Here is a 22,770-nt window from a genome sequence, read left to right as displayed (position 1 = left end):
TCAGCCCCAGCCCCCCCTCCCCCATTGGAGGCGGCTGGGGGAGGAAGGGGCCCAGGCGGGGGAGGGGGAGGCCAAGGGCAGTGCCCAGCCAAGCTGCCCTGTGTGCGTCGTGGTGGCAAGGCGGGGCAGAGCCGTGCTCTGGGCCCTGGGTCTGTTCTGCTGGGTTTGTGCCCCCGCCCCCGACATTTCCCCCTCCCCGGCCGCCCCAGCCGTGGCTCCCTTTTTGCGAGGCCCGATGGGAACCGGCTCTGGCCGGCAGCGGGGGCTGACGCCTCCCTGCAGGAGCCTGGTGCCCACCCCAGGGCACGGAGACGCCCGCCGGGGCCAGCAGGGCACTGGGAGGGGGCTTTTCCCCGGCCCCAGGGGGCTGCAGACCCAAGTTCAGTGCCCGGCGCTGGCGCTGCCTCAGCACGTGATCTTGGTCCAGGTGCTTCGGGCCCGAACCTCGGCGGGAGCCGGGGTGCCTACGTACCATCAAGGAGCCGCGCCTTTGTCTTGTTCTGTGCCTCAGTTTCCCCCTCTCTGTCTCACTCAGAAAGCCCCAGCTGCCGGAGTCCCGGGGAGCTCGGCCACTCTAGCCGAGGGAACGCTCCCATTTTAGAGGAAGGCTCCATTTCCAAACAGTTGGTGATGGTCGGTCGGGGGGTTAACGGGCAGGGGCGAGAGGGCAGATTTGGGCCTCTGGAGCCCTGGCTTCTAGCCCCGCCTCTGCCCAACCTGGGGCGAGTCACGGCCCCGCCCTCTGCCTCAGTTTCCCCACCTGTTTGGACAGTGCTGCGAGCTTGGCCAACGACCAGCTCTCTGGAGGGCTCGGGGTGATATAGCCGCCCCCAGAGCACTTCCCATTCCTGCGCTTCTCGCTAGCGGCTCGGGGCTGCCGAGAACACATTTCCCGCCTCCCCCCCCCCCCCCCGGAAGTGATGTTTGAAGAGCGTGACCACAACACGGTACAAAAAGCCCTCCGCATGCCCACACACACACGCGAACACACACATGAACACACATGCTTGTTAAAATCCCATGATTTTTGAGCCGCTCTTAGGATTTTGAAGGCCTCAGGGGTGACTGCGGTTGGGAATGCACACGCCTACACACGCTCCCCTGCACGCACATTCAGCCCCACACATGCCTGGCCGGCGGCGGCCCATCCCCCCCGCACGCAGCAGAGAGAGACGCGTAAGATTCTGAACTTTTTAATTTTCTGGCATGAAAAGTACAAATAATTCAACAAGTCCATGTAAAAGTTCCTTACAGTCGCTGTGCCGGAAATCCCAGTAATAAATTAACTAAATGCAAAGTGTCATTGAAATCCGCTTTTGCTTGGTGCCTGGGTTTTTTTACCACAGTTTTGTTTTTTTTTCCCCTAACCCCCCTTCCTCTCGGCCCCTCGCTCGCCCTGCCTGGCGTGATTTCGGTTCTGGCTTCAAACCCTTCCAAATAAATGAACCGTATGAAACTACAGAGCGGAGGGGGGGGGGAATACGCAGGCTCCAGCGCCCCACTTCGCCCCCCCCCCACTAAATCCACAACAAGGTAGGTGGAGGGGGGGTGAGAGAGGTTAGGAGCATGTCCCCCAGGTTATGAAACCCACCCCCCACTCCGCTGACCCATTTCTCGGCAGCAAATCTCCAGTTCGCTTCAATAACCCGACAGTGCTTATTGCTACTAGAAAAAATATCGGGAGCGACGGGTTGACCTGATCAGCTATGGAGCGATCTTTTTCCTTTCCACGGCTAAGAGCTCGTCTGCAACTGCAGGCGGCGCATCGGATGCCAAGGACAGTTGGGTGGGGGGGGAAGGGGGGAGGCTTGAAAGAAACCGGATCTTGGTTATCCAGCCCAATCCAGCCGGCGTTCTCGCCTGCAACGCCCAGCGGTGCAAAGTCAGCTCTTCTCCACCGGCCATGAGTCAGCAACGTTCTTTCCGCGGCCCGGCTGCGGAGTGGCCAGTGGGTAGGGTGAAGGACTGGGAGTCACCTCTCTCTGCTGTGTGACCTGGGGCAAGCCACTTCCCAGGGCCGTGCCTCAGTTTCCCCTCCCAGCCTTTGTGTATTTAGCTCTTCGGAACAGGGACTTTCTGTCACTCTGTGCCTGGGCCGCACAATGGGGCCCTGATCTCGGTCGGGGTCTGGGCAGCGCCTGGCACAATAGGGCCCTGATCTCGGTCAGGGTCTGGGCAGCGCCCGGCCCAATGGGGCCCTGATCTCGGTCGGGGTCTGGGCAGCGCCCGGCACAATGGTGGCCCTGATCTCGGTCAGGGTCTAGGCAGCGCCCGGCACAACGGGGCCCTGATCTCGGTCGGGGTCTGGGCAGCGCCCGGCACGACGGGGCCCTGATCTCGGTCGGGGTCTGGGCAGCGCCCGGCACGACGGGGCCCTGATCTCGGTCGGGGTCTGGGCAGCGCCCGGCACAATGGTGACCCTGATCTCGGTCAGGGTCTAGGCAGCGCCCGGCACAACGGGGTCTTGATCTCGGTCGGGGTCTGGGCAGCGCCCGGCACGACGGGGCCCTGATCTCGGTCGGGGTCTGGGCAGCGCCCGGCACGACGGGGCCCTGATCTCGGTCAGGGTCTGGGCAGCGCCCGGCACGGTAAACCCCCCTGTAATCCTGCTCACATGCTTAAATCCGTTGCTGAATCAAGGCCAGAGAGAACTGCAATTTGCCCCGTTACGTGCACAATATCGGCTTCACGGGAGGCTTTTTAAAAGAAAAAAAAACTGAAATAAAAGGAAATCCATCACCAAACCGAACTCGATCCTTGGTTTTACCTCGGGGGGTGGTTGAGTGCTGAGGGCTGTGTTATGTAGGGGAGAAAGGGCTAATAAATACACACAGGAAGAAGAAATAGATAAAACGACAAGCTAGAAATTTGAGTCCCTTAACCTTCTAATAGAATGAAGAGCAGAAACAGGCTTGCAATTTCCCCCTACAAGACAAAAGTAATCGATGTAACATTGATTCCCACAGACACACTTTTATAGATAATTGATCTATACGCTTTTCTTTACATTATCCCCCTTAAATTAAGTCAGTGCACTTCGCCTCGATCGGAGAATCTGTCCTTAAACATTTTACTCTTTATTATTATTATTTGAGTTTTCTGTTCCCTTTTTCTTTAATAAATAAATTAGGTAAAACCACATCTCAGCAAATTAAAAAATAGTTCCTTTTTAACTTGCAAATCTGATGAGATAACATAAATATACACAAATGTACTCACACAAGGCAGTAATAATAAATATTTAAGTTAACAATAAGTTAAAACTACAAGAAGCTAAAATCCGCAAAAAGATACAAGTTAATGGTGCCAGTTAATTTTTTTTTTGTCATTTTTCTATGTTTTTTCGCAAACAGAAGCTCTCACAGATCTTACAAACACAGAACACATTTATCTTCAAAAATCAAGAAATCCTAAACTAACTTCTAAATCATTTAAACAATTAAAACTCAACTAATGCTAAAAGGTTTAATTATCATTACGTTCTCTTTTTTACGTTGTTGTTTTTCCCGTTTGTTTTCTAAAGTGAAAGAATTGGTCTCGTTTTTGTCAAACCAAAAATTGAAAATCAAATTTAAAAAAAAAAAAAGAAAGAAAACCGAAATCAAAAAGTAGCGGATGTGTGTTGTTTGGGATGTGAGTTGTAATGTGAAACGCCATGACATGCCTTGGCAATTGAGTTTCCCCCTTTTTAAGGTTTGGGATTTAGTTTAAATCAACTTAATTTCTGCTCGCTCCTGGAGGGGCGGAATAGAAAAGGAAATCAGACCAGTGAGTTAGTAACACCCCTCTAAGGATAGTTCCCTTCCATTACTCGTCCTGCTCTACACTGCTACAAACCAAAGAAGCGTACAGAGCAAAAAGAATGATTGTTTAAAAAGTCTGTCAGGACTCCTGAAAGATTTATTCTTTATAGATTTTAGCTTAGACATGAGACACTGGAAGATATTTTCTCAGAAATGGCTGGACTTCAAGGAGTTGAAAGAGGTTTTTCAACAGAAATCCAGGAAACTGCCCCTTTAAACGAAACATCCTTAAAAGAAATTAACCGAGGGTAGAGCTCTGCTACAAGCGATCAGCATTGGGGGAAATTGGCTCCCGTCAGAGGCAGTAGTTAAATTAGAGCTGGTGGGAGAAAAGGGGGTTTCTTTTCCCCCCCCTGTTGGAAAATGTAGATTTTTAGTTGGAAAACCAAAAAACTTGAGTATTTGGCAGCAGAAAACTGAAAAATGGTGGCTGAAAATTACCAAAAACGGAAATTTATTTTGGCCAAATACTGATACATTTTTTTGGCCAAAAACTTCCCCAAAATAAGGGGGAAATGGCCTAAAATGGCTGAAAATGAGAAAATTTGACTAAAACCCAATGAAAATGGAAAAAAATTGGTTAAAAAAATCTCAAAACTGGGGGGATTGGGCGGTTAACAACTGGTACATTTTTAACCAAAAAATTAAAAAAAAATAAAAAGGGCAAAAACTGAAAAAACTTTGGCTGAAAATTGCTGAAAACTAGTGGGGGGGAAACTGATGAAAAAGGGAAAAAATGACCCAAATTTTCCAAAATATTTTGGCCCAAATCTCCCTAACCCTGGTAAATTTTTGGCCAAAAAACTGGAAAAATCTGGCCCAAAACCTAGAAAATTTCCTGCAGAAAACTAAAACAGCAACAAAATTCAGCCAGTGACTAGAAATTTGTTAGCCAAATATTGGCCAAAAAAAACAAGACATTTTTAGCTGAAAATCTTAAAACTCCAGTTTTTGGACAGTGACGTCTTAAACAAAAAATCCCCCATGATTATCCTATGGCTTGAAATAATGTAGCATCTCCCCGTCGGGGGAGGGCTGGTGCAAAGATGTGGGTCTCCTAGGTGGATCAGTTTCGTAGCATGGCCGTGGGTGTTGTGGTGGGGGTACATGGGGCTCGGTTTCTCTTGATGAGGCACCGCTGAGGCCAACGTTTCAGGGGAGGAGACATGAGTCATGAAGGAGGAGGCTATGGATATTGTGTTTCCAGGTGAGCTCACAGCCAGGGCATCATGGTAGGCCATGCTACGGGCATGGTGCTACCGTGGTGTCCTCGTGGTATTAGAGAGACAAGGTGGGTGAGGCACTGTGATAGAACCTGTAGCTTGCCACCAGGATGGCTTTGGCATTCCTCTGTTGGAAAAACTGGGGCAGGTTCACAGAAGGGCTCTGAGAGCAGTTCTGGATGCTTGCCTTTAGGCTAGGACATGGGAAAGCTCAAATCAATGTTGCTGATGGACGAGAAGCTTAGGCAGCAGTTTGACCACTGCCGGTCAGTCCCCGAAGCTGGGGAACGAGGGCTGATGCCACAGGACAAAGGGAGACCCAACTTCCAAGCCAGACAACTTCAGAGTGGAAAGAGCAGTGCCGAGTTTGCCCAGCGAGAGGGGTGACCCCCTGGAGCAGCCTCCCGCCAAGCAAGACAGGCTGTGCAGCAGCGTGGAGAGTTTACATCCAGATGGGGGAGTTGTTCTTCTAAATGCGCCGCTCTAGTTCAACCACAAGATATGGGTTGGCTCGGCGAACCGCCAGCTGGAATTCTCTGGCCTGGTCGATACAGCCCGTGGGACTAGAGCAGGGGTCTCAAACTTCACTGCATCGCAATCCCCTTCTGACAATAAAAATGACTACACAACCCAAGGAGGGGGGACCGAGGCCTGAGCCTGCCCGAGCCCCACGGACCCGGGTGGGGGAGGGAAGGGAGAGCAGGACAAAGGTGAAGTCCCAGGTGGGGAGCCTGTAACCTGAGTCCCAACACGCAGGGCTGAAACCCTCCGGCTCGGCCTTGGGTGGTGGGGCCCCAGCAAGTCTAAGCCAGCCCTGGTGACCCCATGAAAATGGGGTTGCGACCCACTTTTGGGTCCCAACCCAGAGTTTGAGAACCGCTGGACTAGACAATCCAATGGTCTCTGAAACTTTATGAATCTATCAAGGCCTGTGAACTGATGGGCACGTGAGATGCCCCGAAACTGATCCTCCTCTCGACCCAGTCAAATGCTTTTCTGAGACAAGAAGTGACTCACTCCTGTATTTCTGTTCAGGGTTGGGGGTTGTTTTATCCATCCTCCCCTTGGATCAGCAGAAATGCTTTTGTGCCACTTCCATCGACTGGTTTATTCTTTGTGTCCGTGCCTTTTGCAACGAGATTGATCCAAGCCTGGAGCTCCCAGGCATGACTATGATATGGACAATAAATCAATAAGAAATGTTCACACGCTGCCAAAGTTTTTCACCCCAAAAACAAGGGGAAGGAGGAAATCACGGCTCTTTTTCAAAAATATGGAATTGGGTGTAAATGAAAGTAATGTCAATATGAAGCATGTTTCCCTGGATAAAATCAGTTGTGTTTCTGGTTAGTTTGGGGCGTTTTTTAAATCCTCTTAATTTTTGTTCCTTGCTTTTCTCTGCTAGGTTTTATTTTTGTTGTTGTTTTGTTTTTTTGGTTTTTTTGGTTTTTTGTTTTTTTGTTTTTTTTGTCGTAAAATGTTAAATAAAAAAATATCCTCGGTAACAATCGTGAGTGCTCACGGCCCCCCCCTTCTGAAAGAAACCCAAAGAAAGAAAACAACCATTTCCATTTGTCGGCCCTGAGCTGGGCAATCACAGAACCTCTTTGTTAAAAACAAAAAAGATTTTCTCTTATTTTTAGTTGCTCTGTGTGTGTGTGTGGTGTGTGTGTGTGTGTGTATGTGCGTGTGTGTGGTGTGTGTGTGTGTGAAGTTCAAGAATCCCAGTAAAAATTCCCAGCGAGGTTGGTTTTTTTCCCTTTTTTATAAAAATAGATTTTTTTTCCCATTTTTTTGTTGGTTTTTTATTATTTCTGTTTTCAGCCTTTTCTATTATTATTATTATTATTATTATTTATTTTATTTCATTTGTTCGTTCACGAGCTGAGAGAGGAAGCCCTGCCCCTTTCCCCCTCACTCCACCCCTTTTTGGCAACAAAAAAAACAACCGTTCTCAAGGAAATAAATTAACACGGGGCTGGGAGGGGAGGTTGGGGAGGCGGGTAACTTTCTCTTGCTTTTCAAATGGGTTTAATCCATTTATTTAAATATCCCTTTGTGCCTCGCCCCCCCCTTCCCCGTTTTGCTCGGGGCGGTTTTGGAAAGAAAGCAGGCACAATCTGAAGACTGCGTGGCGGGGTGGGGCTGCAGCAGGGAAAGGGTTAATGCTGCATGGGGATCGGGGCTCTTTAGGGGGTGCAGGGAACAAGGAGGGATCCAATTTCTAAACCAATTCAGCAGCCGACATTTCAATGAGACGCAGGCCGCTACAGCTCAGCGCCGCCAAGGGTGTCAAAGGGGCTTAGGCACCTAAAGGGAAGCGCCTAATCCCAGATCCTCAAAGGCACTGAAGCTACGGACCGAACTCCCACTGACATCCCCCGCCAGGCGCCGCTCTGCAGCGAGTCGCGACCCCCTAACCCGAACAGCTGATACGACAGCCCAGTCGCTCCTCCCGGACTGCGGGAATTACCAGCAGCCGACGCAGGCGTGAGCCACCCATGGGTGGGCTTCTCCCCACGGCCCCCGGAAACGCCAGCCCCCAGGGAACGAGCATGCAGCGCGGTGAACGGCGCCAGGAGCAAAGGGAGGACGCACGGATGCTGTCAGAGCCAAGTGGGTTTTCGAGCCCATGGAGTGTGAGGGGGTATCCGCTGTGGGCCCTGAACCGGGTCCTTGCATTGTAAACATGGGCTGCTACCACCCCTCCCTCCCCCCAGCTCTGTTAGCCAAGTCGGCATAGGCTCCTCCTCTGTGTGTGATCCAGCCACCACTAGAGGGAGACAGAGCGCCACACTGAGTGGGCGTGGCCTACCCACCAAGTGGGTGTGGCCTTCACAGAATGGGTGTGGCCTTCACACCAAGTGGGCAGGGTTTATCCAAGCCCCCACTGGATCCTTTGGACGATCTGGCTCTGTGGGGCTGGAAGAGACGCATGCCTGGATTTTAAAGACACAGTCACCCCCCCACACACACACACAGGCCTTGCCAGGATCGGGGCTGTCGGCAGGACCAAGTCACTGGAGCCAAGGCTCCCCGACACAGTCCCCAGCGCCGATCCCCGAGTCCGCCCCTGAGTCTGCCCCGGTCGGGTGAAACCAGGAGTCGGCTTTGCAATGGCTGACAGCACCACGGCGACATAGTGAGAACGTGCCCCACGGCCCTTCCCCAACAGCCAGGCTGGGACCCCCTGTTCTGATGGCGAAGGGGAGGGCAGATCTTGGGGTGCCTCCAGCCAGTGCCGTCACATCCCTCTGCCCCCCCCCCCACCGTGCTCCTGGATGGATCCTGGTTAGTTTCAGAGCCCCAGTCCCCCATTGCCTCCGGGGCAGCCCCACAGCCGGGGGGCTTGGGGCCCTGGTTGGCTCAGTACAGTCGGCCTCAGGGGGTGGGGGCTCAGGGGAGCATTTCCCCCCAGCAACTCAACAGCAGCAGCCCATCCCCTCCCCACCCCGCCCCCCGACCAGCACTGATTGGAAATAGCAACCCCTGCCCCCGATAACATCTCACCCATCTGCCCCCCCAGCCCAGAGGCGCTCGCTGATCACAGCCGAGGGCCCCGCCGGGAATCCCCCCCCCCCCGCAAAGTTGGGTTGGGGGGAATCCCAGGGGGACAGATGGGGGACAATGTTGGGGGGAACCTCAGGATGGCTGTCGGGGAGCCAGGATGTGGGGGGAGGGCCAGGGGCACCCCCAAAACAGAGGGGACATTGGAATTCAACCCATAATGGAGGGTCCCCTCTCCTGCCCCGCTGGGGTCCTCGCGACGCCGTGGGGCACAGTTGTGGGGGGGTCAGGCTTACGTTTGCCTCGCCTGCGGGCGGGGTGAGACCCCGGCACCCCCTCGCTGTCTGGTCACGGCTCCCGCGGTGGCATATTCCTCCTCACCAAGGCTGCGAGGCGTTCGGTTCCTTCCGCTCCCCCACGGGGGCATCGCGCGCCATCTGGGGGTCGCTCGCCATGGGGCTGGGGGGGAGAAGGTGCCCGCCACGGGGCTCGGGGCCATCGCTCGCCATCGGGCTGAAGACGGTGCCCACCATGGAGTTGGGGAGGACAGAGCCCACTGTGGGGCTGGGGAGACATTGCCCGCCACGGGGTGGGGGGCTGGTGCCTGCCACGGGGCGGGAGATTCTGGGTGGGGTTGTCTCTCTTTCCATCAGGTCGGGGTGTCGGGGGGGGGGCTGCCCAGTCTCTGCCACGGCTCCTCTCTCCTGCCCTCGGCTCGGGCCCCGGCTCAGGCCTTGTGCTGCTTGCTGGTCTTGAAGGAGACCTGCAGGATGCGGTCGCCCAGCCGGTACCCGTTGAGGCTGGCGATGGCCATGGCCGCCTCCTCGTAGTTGGTCATGGTGACGAAGCCGAAGCCCTTGCACTTGTTGGTGGCGAAGTCGCGGATCACTTTGACGTTAGTGACGGCGCCGAAGGGCCCGAAGAGCTGCCACAGGACGCTCTCGTCCGCCTCCGGCGACAGGTTGTAGACGAAGATGCACCAGCCGCCGCTGGAGGCCCCCGTCAGGTTGACGCCCGCCAGGCTGGTCATGCTGTCGATGGTGATGGGCGAGAACCTGGAGATTAAGGACAGAGGACTACCTTGGGTGTAACGCGGGCATCAGCGCGGCGGGAGCACAGCACCCACCCGCCCTGGGCATGGAGAGCCGGGAATCGCCCTGGGCACGGGGAGCAGGGACCAACCCACCTGCCCTGGGCATGGGGAGCGGAGAATCGCCCTGGGCATGGGGAGCGGAGAATCACCCTGGGCACGGGGAGACGGGAATTGCCCTGGGCATGGGGAGCGGAGAATCGCCCTGGGCAAGGGGAGCAGAGAATCACCCTGGGCACGGGGAGACGGGAATTGCCCTGGGCATGGGGAGCGGAGAATCGCCCTGGGCACGGGGAGCGGGGACCAACCCACCTGCCCTGGGCACGGGAAGCGGAGAATCGCCCTGGGCACGGGGAGACGGGAATTGCCCTGGGCATGGGGAGCGGAGAATCGCCCTGGGCATGGGGAGCGGGGACCAACCCACCTGCCCTGGGCATGGGGAGCGGAGAATCGCCCTGGGCACGGGGAGACGGGAATTGCCCTGGGCATGGGGAGCGGAGAATCGCCCTGGGCACGGGGAGCGGGGACCAACCCACCTGCCCTGGGCACGGGGAGCGGGGAATCGCCCTGGGCACGGGGAGCGGGGACCAACCCACCTGCCCTGGGCACGGAGAGCGGGGAAACGCCCTGGGCACGGGGAGTGGGGACCAATCCACTCACCCTGGGCACAGGGAGCGGGGAATCGCCATGGGCACAAGGACCGGGGACCAACCCACCCGCCCTGGGCACGGGGAGCCGGGAATCGCCCTGGGCACGTGGAGCAGGGTCTCTCCTTGGCCACCACCCCAGGCCTGGGTGCGGGAGGCCCCACGTTCTAGCCAGGGCCGGCTCCAGGCACCAGCGCACCAAGCAGGTGCTTGGGGCGGCCACTCCGGAGAGGGGCGGCACGTCCAGCTGTTCGGCAGCAATTCGGCAGACGGTCCCTCACTCCCCCTCGGAGCGAAGGCCCTCCCACCGAATTGCCGCTGCTTGGGGCGGCCAAAACCCTGGAGCCGGCCCTGGTTCTAGCCAGCCGCCAAGATCAGCTCCGGGGGGCAGGGGTTCGAGGGAGGCTCCTCCCCAGGACAACAGAGCCTGGGACCTGGATTCGAACCCGCTCTCGCCCTCCGCCCCGCCCCCACAGCAATTCCATTCGGGGGGCGTGGCCAGACCAGGGCATGGGCGGCTCTGGCCTGCGCTGCCCTTATCCTGAATTGGGTTCATCTCCCCCCTCTGCCCCAGACTCCCTGGGTGACCCTGGCCAAGCCAGTGGCCCTCTCTGGGCCTCAGTTTCCCCATGTGAGCAATGGGGATAATGACCCTTCCTGGATCTATTTCGCTTGTAAAGGCTTCGAGGCAGGGACTGTCTGTCCCCGGGTCTGGGCAGCGCCCGGCACAACAGGGGCCTGGATCTTGTTTGGGGTCTGCGGGGCCTGGATCTGGGTCGGGGTCTCTAAGCCCAATAACAAAAGCAGGGGTGTTTGCTGCTGGGGGATCTGCGCACGTCCCCCCCATCACCACCCCCACGCCGGCAGGCTCTGAAGAGCATTGAACAACCAACCCAAGGGAGGGAATAAGCGACGCGTCCCATGTGCCCCCCTCCCGCCTGACTCCCAAGGCCCTGAGACCCCCGGGGGGGGGGAAGGGGCGTGCCTGGGCATTCTGCACTGGCCAGCTATTCCCATGCTGAGGGGGCGGGGTTGGGATTATGATTTAAAAGAAGACGCCGCAGAATCGACCCCAAAAGAAGGTCTTTCCTTTCCAACAGCAGGCCCGAAATGGAACCAGGAACCTGGCACCCTGCTGACCAGGACCCCCCGCCCCCAATGTCCCCCCCCCAGTCACGCAGGGAAGGGATCTGGTTGGTGGCAGGGTCCCAGCGGGAGAGGGAGGGTGTCTCTGCTGTCAGGCTGGGCTTGGCAGGGGGGCTTGGGGAGGGGATGGGAAGGGGGGGGGGGGGGGCTAGTTAATGCCCAGTGCTGGCGGCTGGGGCTGGGGGGCAGCGGCAGGCTGGGGGGGGGGGCTCGTTACCTCTTAACGCCGTAGGCCATGTTTAGCAAATTGTCCAGCCTGTGGGAGGAAGAGGGAGAGGAGAGGAGAGGCCCCGGTTAGTAGCTGACCCTGTAAAGCGGGGAGGGGGACCCTGCGTGGTCATGTGGCTCGGTTATGGAGCAGGAAAGGGCGGGGGTGCCGCGTGGAGACGTGGGGGTGCGACACCGGCTCCTTTGCACATGTGAGTGCACCCGGCTGCATGATGGCTGCACGGCACATGTTTGCACGGGGGCGCATCACACGTGTCAGTGCACCTGGGTGTACAGGGCACCTGGGCGTGGCAGATGCTTTGCAGGTCAGAGTGCACACGCATGCACAAGGGCTGTGTGGCATGGGTATATGCACATGCATGCACGAGGGCTGTGTGGCACGTGTAAATGCACACACTTGCACGAGGGCTGTGTGGCACGGGTAAATGCACACGCATGCACAAGGGCTGTGTGGCACAGGTAAATGCACATGCATGCACGAGGACTGTGTGGCACGGGTAAATGCACACGCATGCACAGTGGCTCTGTTGCATGTGTTACACATGTGCCTGGCAGCATGTTGCATGAATGTTCCATGTAGCACATGCTGCATCCATGAAGGTGTGTGTGCTTCACGCACATGTGTGTTGCCTGGCCATGTGTGTGTGTGTGGCAGTTCGCACATGCAGGCTCAGGAGACATTGAATCACACGGCACGCTACATGTGGCTGCTCAGAAGAGACACATCCAACATACGTGTCGTGTGTGCGATACGTGGCATTGCAGCGTGTGAAATAGCCCACGCGCCCTGCTGCATATGTGACGCAGGCATGATGTACACAGACACTGCTGGATGCACACGCATGTTGCGTGTAATTTTTTCTCACACTCAGGCCAGCAACCCCCGTGGACACAAATGTGTCTGAGCGGCTTGGCCACATGTGGCGCACGCAGGGCGGGGACATGGGTCACGTGTGTGCGGAGGCTCTGCCCGCAGGGCTGTGTACACGCCGCAGTCCTGGCTTGGGGGGGGGGTCAGGTTCTATTATACTGTTGGGGGGGTAATTTTAAAGCTGGAGGGTTAACTAGACAAGGCGAGCGGGCTCGGTGCCAGAACTGGCCCTAGCTGGAGAAAACGGGGCGCTGAGGGGGATGGGCCCCTGTCTGGGGGTACAGGACTGGCTGTTTGGGGGGGGTCACATCCCTATGTGGGGGGGCTCAGACCCAGAGCCCCTTGTTCACAGGCCGCAGTAACGAAGCCCCTGATGTGTGAGCACGTAAAAACGGGGGGGGGGATCTAGTGAAACTGGGGGGGGGAATTATAGTTGCCATGTAACCCAGCCACCGGTCCACCCCTGACCCCACCCCATGCACCCAGTATGCCCCCCTCCCCTCACTCCCTCTTCTTGTGATTGAGAAAGTTGAGGTCCCTGAATCACCGGCTTCCCAGGAATGGTCCCATCCCCCCCCCCCCCCCCCCCCCCCGCGGCCACCCGCTGCCCATCTAGCCATGATGCCCAGTGCTGAGATGCAGCCACCTCTGGGGTGGGGCAGGGGATTGTTTCTACAGGGATCCCGAGTCCCTACCCAGGGTGCCCTGCCCAAGAGGCCACCAGTTACCTGCCTTCCAGAGGGGCAGCTACGGCCAACAGCATCCCAGCTGCCCCCTTCCTTCCTGCCCCACAAAGCCAGACCCCCCGGCCGGCGTGAACGGCCATCACTGCTTTGACACCTGGGGATCCAGCCCCATTGCTGGATGCAGCCACCTCTGGGGTGGGGGCTGGTTTTCCAGCCAATGCCGCACAACAGACGGAGCCAGCCCATGAGGGAGGAGTCCGGCCCTGGCAGGAGTTTGGGGGGCAGGATGGGATTTTGGGCTCACGCCCCTGACCCAAGCTACTAAGAACTGAGTTTTATTTCTTCTCTGCAAGGCGGTGCCTCCCCGGGCCCAGCACCTGGCACCCCCCCGCCTCTAACTCAGCCCCTTGGGCAGGGGAGGGGGGGGGTCTCCCATCCAAGTCCTAGCCGCAGCCTGACCCCGCTTAGCGCTGTGCGGACTAGGCCCCAGGGGTCCCGGATGGTTCACACCTCTGCGATGGAGCCAGCCCCAGGTGGGGGCGGGGGTGACAGCAGGGGGCAGAGAGCGAGAGGTGATGGGGAGCCCCCCAGCCCCAGCAGAGACAGAGGGAAGGGAGTGCCCGGGGGAAGAGGTACCCAGGGGGCCATTTCACAGACCCCGAGTTCGTCACTGGGCAACCAGGACTAACAGTGCTATACATAGGAGATGGGTGGGGCTATTGACAAAGGGGCGGGGCAGGAACAAAGGAGGTGGGGCTACTAGTGTAAGGGGTGGGGCCAATGGTAAAAGGGGACAAAAGGGGAAATGTTAATAGAACAAGGGGAGGAGTCAGGAGCAAAGGGGGAGGGGTTACTAGTGAAATGGGAGGAGTTAATAAGAGGGGCTGGGAAAGGTGCTAAGAGTAAAGGACGAGGGGCATGGGGCAAAAAGGGGAGGGGTCTTGGGAAGGTAGCTAATAGTGAAAGGGGCGGGGCCAGGGCAAAGGAGGAGGAGCTACTGGTGAAAGGGGCGGTGCTAACAGTAGAAGGGAGGGGCCACTCCCAAAAGGGGAGGCACCGTGGCAAATAGGGAAGCGCTAATAGAAAAATGGGCGGGGCCAGGAAAAGGGGACAGGGCTACTGGCGAAAGGGGAGGTGCTAGCAGTAGAAGGGCGGGGCCACGGCCCAAAGGGGAGGGGTGACCCGTGAGGGGGCGGGGCTCCCAGGCAGAGGGGCGTGCGGCCGGGGGGCTCACCTGAAGCGCTGGGTCTGATGGTGCAGTGGCCCCGTGTAGCGCCGTGCCGTGGTCTGGTACAAGTGGCTGAGCAGCGCCTGGCCCGTCTTCTGGCTGGGGTTGTTGGCGAACTTGACGGTGATGGGCTCGCTGGCGCCCAGCGGCTTCTGCCCGTTCAGCCCCTTGATGGCCTCCTCCGCCTCTATCCTCTTGTCAAAGCGGATGAAGCCCACCCCTCTGGAGACACCTGGGGGGAGCGCAGCCAGGTCAGGGGGGCTGGGCCGGTCTCAGCGCGGCGCCAAGGGGCGCTGTGGGGCAGGGAGCTGTGGGGTTAAGAGCAGGCCCTGTGGGGCAGGGGGCCTGGGTGGGGCTTGGAAGGGTCGCCATGGGGCAAGGGGCCAGGGGAGTCATTAGGGGGTGCCATGGGGCAGGAGGCCGGGGTGGGGCTTGGCAGGGGGTGCCATGGGGCAAGGGGCCAGGGGAGTCATTAGGGGATGCCATGGGGCAGGTGGCCAGGGTGGGGCTTGGCAGGGGGTGCCATGGGGCAAGGGGCCAGGGGAGTCATTAGGGGATGCCATGGGGCAGGTGGCCAGGGTGGGGCTTGGCAGAGGGCACTGTGGGGCAAGGGGCCAGGGGAGTCATTAGGGGGTGCCATGGGGCAGGAGGCCGGGGTGGGGCTTGGCAGGGGGTGCCGTGGGGCAGAGAGCGGAGCAGGGGGTCAGTGAGGGGCGCTGTGGGGCAGGGAGCAGGGGGAGCTCCATGGGGCAGGGAGTGGGGGAGGGGTCAATGGGGATGCTGTGCTGCAGGGAGCAGGGGGGTCAGTTGGGGGTGCCGTGGGGCAGGAGGGCAGTGGGCGGCGCCATGGGGCAGGGAGTGAGGCAGAGGGTCAGTGGGGGGCGTTGTGCTGCAGGGAGCAGGGGGGTCAGTTGGGGGTGCCGTGGGGCAGGAGGGCAGTGGGCGGCGCCATGGGGCAGGGAGTGAGGCAGAGGGTCAGTGGGGGGCGTTGTGCTGCAGGGAGCAGGGGGGTCAGTTGGGGGTGCCGTGGGGCAGGAGGGCAGTGGGCGGCGCCATGGGGCAGGGAGTGAGGCAGAGGGTCAGTGGGGGGGGGGCACCACAGGGCAGGGGGCTCTGAGCACTCATGGGTGCTTTTCACAGCAGCCTGGGCCCATCAAGACGAGGATCACCCCCTCCCCCATTTGGGCCAAATCAGAGCCATGGGCCCCCCCCCAGCACTGACCCCACCACCACCGGCCCATTGGTCTCCAGGCCTCGCGCTCCCTCAGGCCCGGATGGGCCCCTGGGTCTGATCCAGGGGGCCTGGGAGGGGCTGGAGCTGGATGTCGCTGAAGTCGCCAGGCCCCATTGATCCAGCCCCGTGGAGAGAACCCCGGAGTCCGGGCTCCCAGCCCCCACCTGTGACCTGGTCCACCAGGATGCGGGAGGTGATGATGCGGCCGTACTGCGAGAAGAGCTGCTCCATCTCCTTCTGGCTCATGCTCTTGGGCAGGCCGCTCACGTACAGGTTGGCGTCGCGGATGGAGGCCGAGCTGGGCCGGGCGTAGGAGACCTTGGGGGGCGGGGAGGGGTCAGACGGGGGTCCAGGGAGACAGGAGGGGCCAACCCCTCCCCTGCCACCTCCTCACGCTTCGCCCCTCCCCTCCCAGGAGTCCTGGCTCCCAGCCCCCTGCTCTAACCACTAGGCCCCTATCCGAGCTGGGGACAGGGGCAGGATCTGTGATGCTTCCTCCCCCCGCCCCGCTCCATGGGTCTGTCTGTGGCTGGGGGGTTACCTGGCTACCCCGCAACCCCTCCCTGTCCTTGAATCCAACCGGCTCCGTCCCCCCCATCCCCTTCTCCCCCCTCACCTCATCCCCAGCCCCCACCCCAAGCCTTATTCCCTTGTCCCCCCCAGCCTCATCCCCTCGTCCCCCCCAGCCTCCTCCCCAGCCCCCACCCGTCGCCTCCTGCCCCCCGCTCACCTTGATGGTTTTCATCTGCAGTTTCAGCCCGTTCAGGGTGTTAATCGCTTTGTCCGCATCATTCGGGTCCACGTAATTCACGAACCCGTAACCTAAACTCTGCCCTGGGGGCGGGGAGAGACGTGAATGGGGGGCACTGAGCCCCCTCCCCCCACCCGCACAGCCCTGCAGGTGTCCCTCACTCCCAACCTGCAGCCCCCTGCTACCCCACCCCTGGGCTCCCCCCCAACTTTGCCGGTGCCCCTCACTCCCGACCCGCAGCCCCCTACTCTCCCAGCCCTGCCCCCCCCGCAGCTCTGCCGGTGCCCCTCACTCCCGACCCGCAGCCCCCTACTCTCCCAGCCCTGCCCCCCCACAGCTCTGCCGGTGCCCCTCACTCCCGACCCGCAGCCCCCTGCTCTCCCAGCCCTGCCCCCCCACAGCTCTGCCGGTGCCCCTCACTCCCGACCCGCAGCCCCCGTACCTGTGATCTTGTCCCGGACCAGCTTGCAGGACTCGATCTCCCCGATGCTGCCGAAGAGGCTCTTAAATTCCTCCTGCGTCATGTTCTGGGGCAGGTAGTTGACGATGAGGTTGGTTTTGCTGTCGTCGGCCGCCCCGTTGGCGCTCAGGGGCGGCCCGTTGGGGAGGCCGCTGTTACTGGTGGGGCCGTTGGACACCTGGGTCTCCATGGTGCTGATTATCTGCTGGAGACAAGAGGGGGCAGGGGGTGATCGCTCTGCAGGCAAGGGGGCGCTGTGGGGGCAGGGGATGATCGCTCTGCAGGCAGGGGGCGCTGTGGGGGCAGGGGATGATGGGTGAGGTTAGGGGGTGCTGTGTGGGGTAGGGATACTGTGTGGGGAGAGGGGTCTGATCCAAGGGGGCACTCCATGGGGTTGGGGGGATTCTCCAAGGGGGGGGATCTGGCAGGATGCCCTGGCGTTCGCTGTCACCCCGATGGGTCGCCAAGCGTCCTGGCGCTGGGGTCGGCTCAGCCCCGGGGGGAGGGGCGCGCCATGGACAGACAGACGGACACGCCTTCCCACCCGCGCTCAGGGAAAAGCCAAGGGACCGAGGAAACTGTTGGCAAAACCCGTCCAGGCTGCCAAATCCAGAGCCCATGAAACCCGGGGATGGCGTGACCAAGTGCTGGAGGACAGACGGCCAGGCTGGGGGGCCCAGACCGCTAGGCCGAGGGGGACAGACAGACAGACAGGCCGAGGGGGACAGGCGGCCGGCCCAGGGGCAGGGGGGAACAGACAGCCTGGCTGTGGGGAAGGGACAGACAGGCTGGGAGAAGAGATGGCCGGGCCAGGGAGGTGGGACAGACAGACGGGCCGGGAAGGGAAGACAGACAGACAGACAGGCGGTGGGTGGACAGATAGTCAGGCGAAGGAGAGACAGGCGGCTGGGCCGAGGCGGGGGACAGACAGACGGGCGGGGAAACAGACAGACAGGTAGGGGGGATAGACGGATGAGGGGACAGACAGACAGGTGGGGGGACAGATGGGCGAGGGGACAAACAGATGGGCAGGGGGACAGACAGACTGACAAGGGAACAGACTAACGGGCAGGGGGGACAGATGGGCGAGGGAACAGTCAGACTGGCTGGGGGGGCCGGCAGATGGGTGAGGGAACAGACAGACGGGCAAGGGGACAGACAGATGGGCAGGGGGGACAGACAGACAGACAGACGAGGGAACAGAGAGACGGGCGAGGGAACAGACTGACAGGCGGGGGGACAGACAGATGGGCGAGGGGACAGACAGATGGGCGGGGGGACAGACAGACGGATGAGGGGACAGACAGACGGGCGGGGGGGACAGACCGACGTACGAGGGGACAGACAGAGGGGCAGAGAGGGACAGACAAATGGGTGGGATGACAGACGGTCAGAGAGAGACAGACAGACGGGCGGGGGGACAGACAGACGGGCGGGGGGGGCAGACAGACGGATGAGGGGACAGACAGAGGGGCGGGGGGACAGACGGTCAGAGAGGGACAGACAGACGGGCGGGGGAGGACAGACAGACGGATGAGGGGACAGACAGATGGGCAGAGAGGGACAGACAGACGGGTGGGGGGGGACAGACAGACGGGCAGAGAGGGACAGACAGATGGGCGAGGGGACAGACAGAGGGGCAGAGAGGGACAGACAGATGGGCGGGGGGGCAGACAGACGGTCAGAGAGAGACAGACAGACGGGCGGGGGGGACAGACAGATGGATGGGGGGACAGACAGAGGGGCAGAGAGGGACAGACAGACGGGCGGGGGGGTACAGACCGACGGATGAGGGGACAGACAGACGGGCGGGGGGGACAGACAGACGGGCAGGGGGGACAGACAGACGGATGAGGGGACAGACAGACAGGCGGGGGGGACAGACAGAGGGGCAGAGAGGAACAGACAGACGGACAGACGGGGGGGGGACAGACGCGGGGGGGACAGACAGACAGGCTGAGCACAGACAGTCCCAGCTGTTCTAACATTCTGGGGAGCCAAGCCCCCAAATGGCCCCAGACTCAGGCCCAGACTTGCCCAGGGCGAGATCCCCCCCCCCGTGCGCTCCCTGCAGCTGAGCTCCTTCCCCTCCCCCCAACGGAGCAATGGGGAGCCTGCTCCAACCCCCGCCCTGGCCTGGTTATTTCTGCCCCCTCCAATGCACCGATGAACCCCGAATCAGCCGCCCCCCCCCTTCCCAACACCTCTGTTCCAGTCCTGGCCTTGCTCTTAACTCTGCCTCAGCCGCCCACATACCCCCCCCCCCCCCCCCGAGGACGCTGGATCCTCCAGGCCCGGCTGCCCCAGGACGCCCCATCAGACCCTCCCCTTGAGACACTGATCCACCTTCCAACGCGTTCGCCCACCCAGCTCCTCCGGGGGCCCCAGATCTGCCTCCCCCCGGTGGCCAGAAACCGCCCCATGTCCAGCCTCGGTCTGTCCCTGTTTGCTCGCGCCCCCTCCCTGGCTTCCCCCCGGGGTGTACACGGAGCGCTCAGCCCCAATGGGTTACATCTGCTCCAAGCAGGATTTGGCCATGGCAGAGCACCCCCAGCCTGCCAACACCCGGCCTGCCAGCGACCCCTCCACATCCCTTCCTGACCCCTGCAGGCAACCGGCTGCAGCCCTGAAGCATGAGGCTGGATTCTAGCCATTGCCTTAATGCAGAGCCGGGAGCATGCGGAGGGCAATGCAGAGATTCCTCTTCTCCTCGTGGTCCGTGATGGAAGGGGATGAACAGTGGGGCTGACAGATTCCAAGCCAGGGGGGACCCCCATGACCAGCCCCCCCCCCCCCCAAAGCTGTAGAATTGCTCCCAGAAGTGGGAGATCGTCTTTCAAAGCCCTCCAAGCAATGGTGAGTCCAGCCCCTCCCCGGGAAGCGGCTTCACCGTGTCATCACCTCCCCGTGTCTAATTCCAGGGTCGGATTTATCTACCTTCAACTCCCAGCCACTGGCCCTTGTCAGCCAGACTGAAAAGCCCTCGCCCGGCACTTCGATCCAGCCTCCATCGCCAACGACCCTTTAATCGTCCATGGGCCTGCTCCATCCCTGCGGCCGTCCTGCCACCCACATGACGTATGGCTTTGTGAGTCCAGGAAACGCAGGGCAGATCCCAGGAGGCGATTCCCATACAGGGGGCATTGCCGCCCCTCTGGTGAGACCGGGCCGGCGGGGAAATGGCCCTGCCTGCAGCTTGTCCGAAAATCCCCAAAGACATGAGAGGTCTTGGCCCCTCTGATAAGCCAACGTTAATGTTGGTGAAAAGCCCCCAGCAATGGAGAACCCCGGAGACATCCCCCTTTCTCAGCGGCAAGGCAGGGGGGCAGCAGGATCGGGGTATGTGATTCAGGGAGCCCATTCCCTCAAACCCATCCCTCGTTTCCTGCGCGCAGCCCGGAGGCGCGATTCTGGCAGCAGGAGGCGCCCGGTGGCCGTGTGCCTCTGGGTGCTGAGTGCCCCCGCCGGAGAGTTGCCCCCATTGAGCCGCCAGCGAGGACAAGCCCGGCGTACGGCTCCAAGACTGGGGCATTTTGCCGGTGCTGCTACGCCAGGCAGGGGTCACCCCCTGCTCAGCAGAGCTCTGCCAGCCAACGATTGCAGTGTAGACCCAGGCTGAGAGACCTTGGCCAAAAAATGGCACCGTTTAACCCAAGTGCGTTAAGCTACACGAGGCCTTTTCCTTCCAACGCACGAGTGTCCGTCCCCACGTGGCATCCCCAGGATGCCTTAATCCGAATTCACTTTCCGGCGGAGACGCGGCTGGGTCTGCTTAGAGGCCTTGGGGAGCACAGAGGGCCTGGCAAAGTGCCCCTAGCAGGGATGCAGCTGGGGGGGGGGCATCGCTCACCCCAGCGCCACCAGGGTTTTCGCCGGCTCGGCTGCGTCGGTCGGGGACGAGTTTTTCCACACTCCCGACTGACCAGCTCTCTCTCCTGTGCAGCCAGCCCAGGGGGTATCTGGGATAGCTAGAAAATCAGACCCCCCCCAAGCCTCACGGTTCTACCCGGCAAATTCTGTGTCCACCTGGCCTCACACTCCACCTCCACCCCACAGCTTACAGCCCAGAGGGGCTGGGGAGTTTGGCCAGGTTCAAGCCTCATGAGGGACATTACTGACCCCCCCATCCCCCTCCCCGGCCTAGGAATTTTTAGTTGATCAGGAAGAAGCAATCACAGCGCCCCCTAGCACCAGGCAGGGGTATTGGGGGTAGGACCAACTGCGAGGGGAGAGCACCCCTTACTGAGCCCCCACCCCGCTCCCTGCAGTACAGCGCCCCCTAGTGCCACCCTGGGGCATTGGGCCAGCACTGACTGACTGGGGAGGGCGCCCCAATGGGTTACATCTGCTCCAAGCAGGATTTGGCCCATGGCAGAGCACCCCCAGCCTGCCAACACCCGGCCCGCCAGCGACCCCTCCGCCCCCGCCCCACCAACACCCGGCCCGCCAGCGACCCCTCCACCCCCGCCCCGCCAACACCCGGCCCGCCAGCGACCCCTCCGCCCCCGCCCCCGCCAACACCCGGCCCCGCCAGCGATCCCTCCGCCCCCCGCCCCGCCAACACCCGGCCCGCCAGCGACCCCTCCGCCCCCGCCCCGCCAACACCCGGCCTGCCAGCGACCCCTCAGCCCCCGCCCTGCCCCGCTGAGTGGCCCCTGCAGCTGCTCTGGGGTGGCCATCGGCTCCCTGTCGGGTTATTGATCCGTACATCGATCTCGACATTATCCCCGGCCCCAGGCGGTGAACTACCAGCCAAACTGCACCCGGCAACGCTCCTTAGTCCCACCCGCAGCCCCCCCGTCCCAGCCCAGGGCTCCCCCGAGCAGACACCCCCCTGCCTTGGTGCTGAAAGGTGGGGTTCCTATGAGTTCCCCCAGCACCCTGGGAACTGGAAGCCCCTCCGTGGGCCCCCTCACACTGGGGGCTCATTCCCAGATGGTGTTGTGGGGCTGGGTTCGCTGGGTCCCTCCTCCCCCCACCCTCAGATTGAGGCCCAGCCAGACCTGTGCAAACCCACCTGGATGCTCCCCTCCCCCGAGGGCCTGGGCCCCAGGGATTGTGGGGGGTCCCAAATGCAACCTCCCTCCACATGTTTTACCCATTGGATCCCTACTTCTCTCCCCGAGCCGAGACAGAACCCAGGAGTCCTGGCTTCCACCCCCTCTCCCCCATTCTAACCACAAGACCCCACTCCCGTCTCCGAGCTGGGGATAGAACCCAGGAGTCCTGGCTCCCAGCCCCACCCACACCTGGTGGACCCCAGACTCCTTCTCCTGGCCTGCCCAGACTGCACGGGATCACATTCTGCCCGGACGCCGTCAATCCGTTCAGGTCACTCCAGGGTGGGAGGCAGCAAGAGGGTGACACTTGTAGGCAGCCCCCTCCATACCTGGGACCCCCACTCTCCCCATGCCAGGGGCTCCGTGCGTCCCCCATTTGGCTCTTCCAGATTTCTGATTTTCCCCCAAATCCCGGGGGCCCTGCCCAGCCACCTCTGAGCCACTCGAAACTCACAGGGGACTGTTCTCGGCACCTCTGGGCAGAGCCCCCGGATTTGGGGGGAAATCTGAAATCTGGAAGAGGCCAAATGGGGGACGCACGGAGCCCCCTGGCATGGGGAGAGTGGGGGTCCCTGGTATGGAGGGGGCATTGGGGGCACACAGCGCCCCTGGCATGGCGGAGAGTGGGGGGGTCCCCTGGTATGGGGGAGGGGCCATTGGGGGCACACAGCGCCCCTGGCATGGAGCCAATAGGAGTTGGGGAGCAGAGAGATCCCCATCTCCCAGCACAGCTGGTAGCACCCGGCAGCAGGGGGAGTCAGATAGATAGATAGATAGATAGATAGATAGATAGATGGGGTGTATGGAGATAGATAGATAGATAGATAGATAGATAG

General features: G+C 60.5%; 1 protein-coding gene across 7 annotated transcripts in view; it reads right to left on the bottom strand.

The window, feature by feature from the left end:
• Positions 1 to 1,177: 1,177 nt before the first annotated feature.
• ELAVL3 (ELAV like RNA binding protein 3) overlaps positions 1,178 to 22,770 on the bottom strand; it is a 48,282-nt gene continuing 26,689 nt past the window's right edge. For 2 of the 7 annotated variants that reach the window (XM_024101281.3, XM_008163328.4), the window contains exons 2-7: positions 16,857 to 17,076; positions 16,394 to 16,497; positions 15,828 to 15,981; positions 14,436 to 14,661; positions 11,634 to 11,672; positions 1,178 to 9,609 (exon numbers count right to left, since the gene is read on the bottom strand). In XM_024101281.3, coding sequence (XP_023957049.1) covers positions 9,261 to 9,609; positions 11,634 to 11,672; positions 14,436 to 14,661; positions 15,828 to 15,981; positions 16,394 to 16,497; positions 16,857 to 17,076 — 1,092 coding nt within the window. In that variant the 3' untranslated portion in view covers positions 1,178 to 9,260. Of the gene's footprint in view, positions 9,610 to 11,633; positions 11,673 to 14,435; positions 14,662 to 15,827; positions 15,982 to 16,393; positions 16,498 to 16,856; positions 17,080 to 22,770 lie in introns of all 7 variants that reach the window. The other 5 variants (XM_042844447.2, XM_008163327.4, XM_065576048.1 and 2 more) reach the window with 4 other exon arrangements.

The sequence above is a fragment of the Chrysemys picta genome, chromosome 22 (genome assembly GCF_011386835.1).
Source record: "Chrysemys picta bellii isolate R12L10 chromosome 22, ASM1138683v2, whole genome shotgun sequence".
Taxonomy (NCBI): Eukaryota; Metazoa; Chordata; order Testudines; family Emydidae; genus Chrysemys; species Chrysemys picta.
This window is presented reverse-complemented; position numbering and strand designations above follow the sequence as displayed.